This window comes from Monopterus albus, unplaced genomic scaffold, assembly GCF_001952655.1.
Source record: "Monopterus albus unplaced genomic scaffold, M_albus_1.0 scaffold27.1, whole genome shotgun sequence".
Taxonomy (NCBI): Eukaryota; Metazoa; Chordata; class Actinopteri; order Synbranchiformes; family Synbranchidae; genus Monopterus; species Monopterus albus.
Window position 1 is genome coordinate 3,005,137 of NW_018127907.1, and position 10,575 is coordinate 3,015,711.

The 10,575-nt window shown below is 39.5% G+C and overlaps 1 protein-coding gene across 1 annotated transcript in view; it reads left to right on the forward strand.

Moving 5' to 3' along the window:
• The window catches only part of polr1a (RNA polymerase I subunit A), a 38,547-nt gene extending 27,972 nt beyond the window's left edge, over window positions 1-10,575 (forward strand). Inside the window, exons 30-37 of the mRNA XM_020595446.1 lie at window positions 676-830; window positions 2,244-2,373; window positions 2,539-2,646; window positions 3,697-3,975; window positions 4,836-5,036; window positions 7,068-7,185; window positions 7,280-7,444; window positions 10,331-10,575. Coding sequence (XP_020451102.1) covers window positions 676-830; window positions 2,244-2,373; window positions 2,539-2,646; window positions 3,697-3,975; window positions 4,836-5,036; window positions 7,068-7,185; window positions 7,280-7,444; window positions 10,331-10,431 — 1,257 coding nt within the window. The 3' untranslated portion in view covers window positions 10,432-10,575. The remainder of the gene's footprint in view (window positions 1-675; window positions 831-2,243; window positions 2,374-2,538; window positions 2,647-3,696; window positions 3,976-4,835; window positions 5,037-7,067; window positions 7,186-7,279; window positions 7,445-10,330) is intronic.

Consider the following 10,575-nt stretch of genomic DNA (forward strand, 5'->3'; position numbering starts at 1 on the left):
GAAGTCACTCAGGATGTTGACCCATAATTTAATCAAGGGGGACACACATATTCTTGCCTGCGCCAGAGACAGATCAAGCTTCTGCACACACTGAGCTCACCCTTACATAACTATTACAAATAATATCTATATGAACTACATACTGTTCTATTACATATCACTTCTGGAATCTGGTTTATTTCTAACCACTACAGCATTTTTTTTTTTTTTTTTTTTGAGAAGGAAGGAATGGACGCTGTGTGCTCCAGACCAAAGATGAAAATGACCATCCAGAATGTCACCAGCAACAAGTCTGTTTCCTGCAACTTGTTGATGTGTCAAAACACGTTTTACAACCTTGGGCCACTTTAACATTCTTAACTGTTTGGAACTATTTGAAGCTACCTGAGTCACATGACCTGCTGACATTTTTGTCCCCTCATTGTCGCAACTCTTCTCTCTTAACAGCTCTGGGTATGATCAGCTAATGTTGGAGAATAGTAAACAAAATCATGTGTGCATTTTAGTTTTGTTTAGGAAAACAATGGTGTTGCTTATTATGTGGCCCTGAAGATTTACAATGACATGGCCTGGTATCCACTCTTTGGGGCCAAATCAGGGTTAAACATTTTAACTTGAATACTGAGTTTCCGCACTCATCCATTCTTTGGCGCATTCATTTATGTGTTATTGCAGGTGCTGCACAAGGTGAATGTGGTAGAGACTCTGCGGATTGCAAGTCACGAAAAGCAGCGCGCTTTCAAAGTCACCTTCCACTTTCTTCCTGCACAGCGCTACTGTGATGACAAGCTGCTGTCGCCTCACCAAATCCTCCACTACATGGAAACAAGGTGTGTGTGTGTTTACAATAGCTGTCTGTACGCCCTCTCATTCCCTCTCTAGAGTTGCAACAATGTGAGATTTTTGTGGTACGACATCCGTCTCAGAAAATATTACGGTATTACACTGCAATGAAAATGTACTTAAAATATTAATGCCACTCAGTGCAGAATATTGTTACACTATATATCCTGTACTGTTGTACTATTTTATACACACACACACACACACACACACACACACACACACACACACTTATTCATTCTATCATCACATTAACAGCCTATCACTCATGCATTGATGTAAAAGCAGGACTTGACTGTTGTAGTTGGTTGAGGTGGAGCTGTTTTGAACTATTTTCTATTCAATCGCAACTATTGATTATTTTCATTAGGGATTAATCTGCTTATTATTTCCTCCATCAATTGATTGACTGGTTTGTAAAACTTCTGACGGTAGTGAGAAATGCCCTTACAATGATCTAAACATCTATCAGAACAGTTGCTAATTTACTGTAGGTGCCTGACACCAGACTGATCTTTCACAGCAGTCTGTACCTTCTCTCTCTCACACACACACACATCAGTGTGTGTGTGTGCGTGTTTCTGGGGTCAAATCAGGATCATTGTGAGCCCTTGTGCAAGTCAGAGGTCGGTGAACGAGGACATTGGAATATGATTTTGCATTTTATGACCAATGTTTATATAGACTACTGTCAAAAGAATTTTAATAAAGCAACAGTCACTGGAATCATTTTAAGTAGTTTACTTAAAGTCAGCATGAGCATATAGAGTTGTCTGAGTAAAATAGATTCAAACAGCAAAATTTATAGTTGAAAAGGCACACCCTGATAACACGACTTAGACGCTGATCGTACCGGAACACATGTTTATCCTGCAGTTGACGGTTGTGTCGCTTCATCTAGAACATTCTGTGGTTAAGTTTATTACAGCACACAGAATTTCATAAGAAAAACAGGAAATGATCTTTAGGCTTACACACATCAGTTTCTTATATGACTCTGTTGTGAAAGTTTAAAATACATTAAATAGCATAAATCATGTTTAATAACAATTTTTAGAACAGCTATGCTCATACCATTTATTGTTTGGGATTAAATAAATGGGACACATACTTTGACCCTGCATGGTGGGATTGTGTTCTCAAAGATGTTTGTTTGTTTTGGGTTTTTTTGTTTGGTTTTTACTTATCCACCATCACATATTGTCATAGTCTTGTTATCCATGTTGTTTTGCAGATGATAGTAGTCAATGCATTTTGCATTTTTTTAATTAATTACTGGTAATAAGCAAATGCGCATGGTATGATAAGCATCAGTTTTTAGACCTCGCTATACCATGAAACCGGGATACCGCTGCAAACCTACTCTCCTTCACATTTTGTTTCCTTATTTGTCCTCCCAGGTTTTTCCGTCTCCTCCTTGAAGCCATTAAGAAGCGCAGCGCCAAACTGGCCTCCATCGTTGTAGAGACGAGGAAGGCCACTCCCCGAGATAAAGACCATGATGGTGATGGAACGGGTGACACAGCAGGGGTCCGTTTTTATTTATGTTTTTTTTATTGGCTTGTCTCCAGTTCTGTATTCCCTTGAGTATTTTTAGGCCTAATGTTGTCATTCATTTTTGAATTTTTTTTTGTCTGAACTTTTCTTTTCCTCCTTGAAAACCAAACCAGTCTGTGTCATGTTGTGACTCATCAGGTAGATGATTTGGAGGGAGAGGAGGAGAGAGAGATTGTTGATGACCAAGGGAATGAAGGAGATGCCGACGCTTCAGACGCCAAGAGAAAAGGCAAGCAGGAAGAGGAGGTACGAACATAGAAGAAATGCTTACTATTGAATACTAAAACTATTTCATGTTGTGGCATGTTGTTAAAGCACCACACCTAAAATGGAATGTTCATCTCCTGTGCTTGGAGTTGTCTGAAAATTCTGATCTGTGGTTGCCAAAGCATTTCAGATGACTAGTTTAGACCAGAAATCACTCCCTTTGGGCCAAAATGAAGACATGGTGTCACAGTATACTGGACTGGATATTTCTGCAGTCTTAGTAATTTTAGTGGCATCTAATTCCTGCATGCATAGCTTCATTAAAGTTTAGCTTTTACCTCAATGCTAAATAGTAGCAAGGGCAATATTAACATTCAAATCTTTAGCCAGTATAATGTTGTTGCCATCTTAGTTTAGGATGTTATTATGCAAACCTTTGCGGATTACCACTAAATATAGCTGAGGCTGTTGGAAGTGTCCTTAGTTTTACTTGTCCCGAAATATTGGACAAATTAAAATCTAACCTGATGATGGTGCTAGTGGAAAGTTAAGGGCTCATCAAAGTTGTTACATTTTATCCTGAGACAGACAAGGTTACAAATGTATAAAAACTGAATTGTGTGTCTCATGAAGGCCACAAATGTGTGTTTAGTAAGTTACAAAAAGTCAGTTCTGTGTATTCAAACTGACACTTCCTGTGCAAAGACGCTTCTAAGAATATAAAGAGGTACTGATACAGTGTTCAGAATGACAAATGTAAAACACTGTGAAAGGGGAATGTAAGAACATAAGCAAGAAAAATTGTGTTTTGTTTTGTTTTTTTTAAGCTCTCGGGTATTGTGATCTGCATTAATAATAAATAAAAGAACAACTGGCTGAAAAGGGTAACGTGCATCTGCCACTGTGCTCACTGCTTGGCTATATCCAAGCCTGAGACAACAGTCCATGATTACCACTTTTAGTCTTGCCCTGGAGTTCTCACTGTGTTATCAAACCATGGTCCTAAGGCATATGACGTATCCAGCACCATATGTCACATGGTGATGTGTCGTATAATGCAATTAATGCTCAGCACTGTTTCCTCTGCAGGTGGACTATGAGAGTGAGGAGGAAGATGAACGTGGGAGTGCCGAAGATAAAGAAGATCAGGGGGAGGAAGAGGAGGAGGAGAGTGCAGAGGACCAGGCACTGGACAAGGCTCAGGCAGAGTCTGCAGGAGTGAGGGTGGAAAGGAAGGCAAAAAGAGAAAAAGGAGGAGGAAAAGGAAAAGAAGACACCTTGAAACAGATAAGAGTGAACTCTGTTCTGGACTCCAACCAGGCAATAGAGAGATACTCCTATGATCACAAGCACGAGCTCTGGTGTGAGGTGAGTTCATGCATGTGACCCTAGTGGATGTAATAGACTGTATATGACATCCGTCAAGCCAAGTGTGATTTATCCTGCTAAATCGCAGTATTGCCTGTTTAGCCACAGCCTCAAAAACAGCATCTCATTCCACTGTTGAATAAACCCCACAGTCATTCAGAAACTATTCAATAAACTCCAAATTGTAAAGCCATTCATTTTAATCAGGGGATCATGGGAAGGGAGCTAAATATAAAACCTCACAGGCTAATGAACTTTTGCACTAAGCTTCACTTTAAACACAATTACACTTTATCTCAGAGTTCTCTTACTTTTTCTCGTGGCTATACAGTATCTTTGAGTGTCTTTTTCAGTAGCAGGCAGGTTGCATTCAATATGTTCATGAATTCACTCAGTCACATTCCTTTTCTCCCATATCTTCAGTAGCAAATATCAACTTTACAGTTCCTTTTAAAAAAGAATAGACTGAAATGTTACTTTGTTCATCACTCCATACTCTTATTAAGTCAACACCATGGTGCGTGAACCTGCAGTGTAGTTTTGTGATGGGTGGTGTGTTTTGTTCATCACTTCATACTGCTGTTAATTCAGTACCAGGATGTGGTTATGTAAATTCTGTAACAAGAGACCAAGATAATAAGTAGGTGAGGCTGGTAACTGTTACTTTACTGTTATTGTGTATTGTTGTGACTGGTGTTATTGCATTACAGCTACTTTGTGAGGCTGCAGAAAATGATGCTGTTGTGTGAATTTTGCTGAACAGCACGATCCAAACAGGCACTTTATTTTCTAATTAAGTTAGACCTCATTGTAATTTCTTTACTAATCCCTCCATCCACCTATTGTCTCCTTGTCTGTAGGTTGACCTGGTCTTGCCATTGACCAAGGTGCACTTCGACCTGACCTCAGTCCTGTCAGCACTGGCCCAGAATGCTGTAATTATGGAAACCAAGGGCCTGACTCGCTGCCTGTTAAGTGAAACTACAACAAAGATGGGGGAAAAAGAGACGATTCTCAATACGGAGGGCATCAACATGCACGAAATGTTCAAGCACAGTGATGTACGTAGGTAGTGGTTTCACACGGTATCGTCTGTGTTGACTAAACTTTGCTTCAGATCCAATGATAGGACACGAGTCTGACTTAGAAGTGGAGCCAATCCTTACTCTTAAAATAGGCTGTAAAGGACAAGTGCATTAGGGCATCTATCCTACTGATATGTCTAGTGAATATACTGTGTATCCTATCATCTTAGTAGCATTGACTCATTTAAAAATAGCAGTTTGTTATTTGCTTCTTTCTCTGGCTTCAAATTCAAGCCCATGCATGCTCTGCCTTCTTTAAGGTGTCAGAAGGCAGCTGTTTTGAAACTACAGTTAGGCTGCAACCCACTCTTTGAACTTGCATTGGTTTTATTCATCAGTATGAGAGCCACCTGAATAAAGGCTGTTTAATTGTCAGAAGAGTGCCTTGGATTTCTCCATTTTTGATTTAGCATTTTTAGGTTTTTGGCCATAAATTGATAGGGGAGGGAGACAAAAATTGATTCACATAAGAATTGCAATTAGTTTTTTACGATTCTAAATCGATTCACAAATTTTTGTGGTAAACTTGACAGAGCGAAAAAGGTAGAACAAGGTAGAACTCAACTGCAAGCATACGGACAGCGTGCATATCGAGAGTTGTGTTGTAACATTGGCTAATCTCAGAAAAGGAAATCATTTGAGCACATATTAATTTCTTGATAAGCTTTGAAAAACAACTAACCCTAACTGACTGACAGCGTAGTGGAGCAGCAAACACACACTGCAGAACTTCAATCAAACTAGTGGGTCAAAGAAAAGACATGACGTTGCAGCACAGACACTATTCTCCACTCCTGCAGATGTAACGCTAACAAGAACACAAATGAGCGCTCTGCTTCAAGTTCAAAGTGTTTATTTGTCATATGCACAGTTAGGAAACGTGTTTGCCTGTACAATGAAATTCTTACTTTGCTGTCCACACGAATGCCACAAAATACAAATGAAATATAAAGTAGATAAATAAATAACACAAAATCTTTGTTCTTCCCCCTCCCCTTTACACCACACACACCAGATACCAAACACCAGCAGTGGAGGAAGTACTCAGTTTCATTATGGTGCCATAAAAGTAATCTTCCCATGATAGTTTGACCTTCATATATGATAGATTGACCATGAAAACCTGCTGCTGGCAGTGGACTGATGCTGCCATCTTTCTTAATTTGAAAGCTACTCAGTTCAATTCAGTTTTTTATTGGCTATAGCACCAATTCACAACAAGGGCATAGTAAGGTCCAGACTTTACAGTATTATAGAGAAAACTCAACAAATCCCCCTTGAACAAGCTCTCGAAAAAAATGGTAGACATGACAGACATTCACTGGTTGGTTTAGGGGAAAAATGCAGTGATGCAAAGTAGGATGGTCCACATCAGCTCAGGAGGTTATGTGAGGTGACGGTTAAGGAAGCTACAGGGCGTGCCGCTCATTAGTCTCCAAAAGTAGAAACGCAAACACCGGTGTCCTCACTGACAGCTGCTGTACTCTGAATGAGATGTAACTGCCTGCTGATAGAGCTAGCTGAGTCAGAGAACGAGCACGCACAAGTCTGAAAACGTTAGAACAAATTCGCCACTCCCCACATATTCTAAATCTTAGTGGTTATTGTGTTATCTGGAAAAAAAAGTCAAAACTGAAATGGCATAATATGATGTTTTATGGAGACTTGGTATGGTGTTGGAACACTGCAATGTTTGATTCATCGTCTGTGATAATATTTGATTAGATTTGATACTGTATTGCTAATTATTCAGAAATGTTGTTCACTGACAGTGACTCATGCAAATCTGTAGACTGGCTTTAAGTCAAAACAGACTATAAATTTGCTTTACCATGCCGTATAAATAGTGAAAAAAATACAGTGATTTCTTAATCAAGGAGTTTAAGGATAGGGTTAATAACTCAAGAAATGTTACTGTATATTATAAGATTGCACATATGTTGCTGTTGTCTGATGATATTCCCAGCATTGTGACTTTTTTTTTTTTTTCTTCTTCTTCTTCTTTAGATCTTGGACATCAACAGGCTCTACTCCAATGAGATCCATGCCATGGCCAACACCTATGGCATTGAAGTAGCTCTGAAGGTCATAGAGAAGGAGATAAAGGATGTCTTTGCTGTCTACGGTACATGCACACACAAACAATAAAAACACAGACCACAAAGCTTTCAGAACCACCCATGCTCAGTCTTTGTCTGTCTCTGTCTCTTTCTCTCTAGGTATTGAGGTTGACCCCAGACATTTGTCACTGGTAGCAGACTACATGTGTTTTGAAGGTGTATATAAGCCATTAAACCGGCACGCCATCAGGTCCAACTCATCCCCCCTGCAGCAGATGACCTTTGAGACAAGCTACAAATTCCTCAAGCAGGCCACCATGCTGGGTGAGGAATGGGTGATAACCATAATGCAATAAGCAGGGTAATGGGGAGGATTAGCGGTTCCGGAGGATTAGCGGTTCCGGAGGATTAGCGGTTCGACTTGTCCAGTCAACATGTCGAAGTGTCCTTGAGCAAGACCCTGAATCCCCAGTTGCTCCCGGTGATGTCACCGGTGTGTGAATGCGTGAGCGCTTGGGAGTGCGAATGGGTGAATAGCCGAATAATGTGAAAGCGCTTTGAGTGTGCTGTAAAAGCGTAGAAAGGCGCTATACAAGTATAAGACCATTTACCATAATGCAGTAAGCAGGGTTTTCTACACAGGTTGATTTTGTGGTGTTTTTTGTGCCCTGACTGAGGGTGATAATAGATACTCAGCAGATGAGAAATCACTGTGTGTAGAAACTGGAGAGGATAATTAATGATCAAAGAGCATGAGCATGTTGGTTTCTAAAGTCATGTAACGCACCAGCACATTTTTGTAATTTTGGTTTAATGATTAGTTCATGCTGAAACATAAGTATGAACTTGACTGTGCATAGTCTTGTTTCAACTGCGGCAAGTGTTACCATTTGTCACATGTTCTGTTATTTACTGTAGCTTGGCACTGCTCAGGTGATGACATTAGGGCTGCACAATTGTGGCAACATGGATTTACTGAGTCACAGCACTTGGTTTTCATTGACAGTGAATGGGCAGCTGTTGACCCAGGGCTTTGTGTTCATGTGTTCTGCAGTGCAGCCATGTGCTTTGGTGGATTTACATACAGTCAACAGCCTTTCCAGCACTCACAATGATTAATAATAATCTTTTAGAAGTATTCCTGTATCTTAATTATGATAAGGATCAGCACCACTATTAATCAATTGTTCTATGGGCCATACCCTACGTCTCCAGAAAATAATCAAAATCCATTCATTACTTTTTGAGTTAAGCTGTTGACAAATAAATCAACAAATGCTGGGAAAAACATAGCCCTCGCCCTTGGCAGAGGTAACAGCAACATCATTGTGAAAAAGAGCAATATTGTGGCTCAATAATCATTTTATCAGTTATTTTGTTTTCATTATCATTGAAAAAAATCCCATTAACTGCCCAACCCTAGATGACACTATATCCAAGTTATAGGTACTCTCTGGGATTTGTTGGCAGTTATTTTGATTATGATAGTTACAGTGGAAAAAATCAAAATATACAGTGGGTAAAATATACAGTGGGTAAAATAAGTATTGAACACATCATTTTTCCTCAGTAAATATATTTCTAAAGGTGCCAAGTAAGCCATACATACAAAGAAAACAAAACAAATAAGTTCAGAAATTAAGTTATGTGTAATAAAAATGAAATGACACAGGGAAAAAGTAATGAACACATGAAAAAAGGGAGGTGCAAAAAGGCATGGAAAGCCAAGACACCAGCTGGAATTTATCAGTAATTAGAAAGCAATCCTGCCCCTTGTCAGTGGAAATTAATATCAGCTGGTTCAGTCCCAACTGCTAGCCTCTAAAAAGGTCTCCCATTACCAAGGTGTCACACAACAACCATCTCATGATGCGTAAAAGCAACGAGCTCTATCAAGACCTTCGCAACCTTATTGTTGCAAAACATACTGATGGCATTGGTTACAGAAGGATTTCTAAACTTCTGAATGTTCCGTTGAGCACTGCAGGGGCCATAATAGGAACATCATTTAACCATAAACCACAAAAATACTACGAATCAACTCATTCTCCGTGCAGAACCATGTCACAATCATAGTAGCAGATGGCTACATGGCACAAAGCAGTGAGCTAAGTAGGCCAGAGAAATGTTATAGGTCTAGGTAGTGACAGAAGATGAGTAGAAAAATAAGTTCTTAGTCAGGTATACAACGAAACATGTGGTATGATGTGGTAATTAACGCCATCACTTGATATTGCATCAATGTGGAAAATGAATATAAACTGCCATACCAGTGACATCATATCAATTACAAATTGGGTGGTCCTTTGTGGTACAGTGGGGCTGAGGACATTTAGCATATGTGGTTTGGGTGGAAAAACATGGCTATTATGATAGAGAGCTTAAGGTACAGGAAGTGGTCTTATCTGGTTGGGTGTTGTCAGGACAACAGAGGAGACAGCACTTGAAAGAAAAAGAAAAGATTAGACACTGTTTGCCAAGCTTTAACCCATATATCAGCACATTTGTAGAGTGTACAATCACTGCACTATAAACAAAGTGCAGTCCAGGGACAAATTATTATTGTTATAGTGGGAAAAAAAATCAAGTATATTTCTTTTTATTAGAAATCCTTTCATTTATATGATGAAATGCTAGCAACTGTCTTCGTTGTCATGGGGCAGGCAGCTGACACGTGGTCTCAGACTGGAAGTCAGCATATCAGTATTTCCTGCCCTTCTACTGTGTTTGCTGAGTTGTGTCCTCTTACTGTGTGTGGTAAGTGTTTGTGTGTTTTAAATGTCTCAAGGGAGACAGCTGCTATTGCAGTCACAAGTGGAATGTGGACTGACAGATGACAATCACCCTGTCCCTGCCTTTGTGCTGTCAGGGTATAAATACTGATGAGGAGAAGAGAAAGGCACCTGTGTGTGTCTGTGTGCAAACATTTCAATCCAACGAGAAAAACTTTCTTACTTATGAGTTCTTTTATTATAGAAATTCCAGTTTCCAAATTGTAGTTTGTGCATGTTGTGTATATACAACATGTAAACTTCCTCCAGTAGTATATTTTTGTAAAACAACACACAGAATGAATTTAATAGGATTAATAATTTAGAGCAATAGTAAATAGTTTGTTTCAAACATTAGAGAAGCTGGCACCTATTTACATTTGTGGTACAAGTTCTGTAACCTAATTGTTACTCCTTTCTTTGTGTTTCTGTTTTTCAGGGTCGCACGATCAGCTGGTGTCACCCTCAGCCTGCCTGGTGGTGGGGAAGGTGGTTAAAGGTGGAACAGGACTGTTTGAACTGAAACAACCTCTGCAGTAGGAGAGCACATACTGCAGAGAGCAGTCAGATTGGTTGGATGTGGAAAAAATGAAGAAATGACCTGATGCGATTACAGAGTTAAAGTGCATTTTCGTTCAGTTATGATGACAGCATAAAAATATTTTTCTCCTTTTATTTAATAAT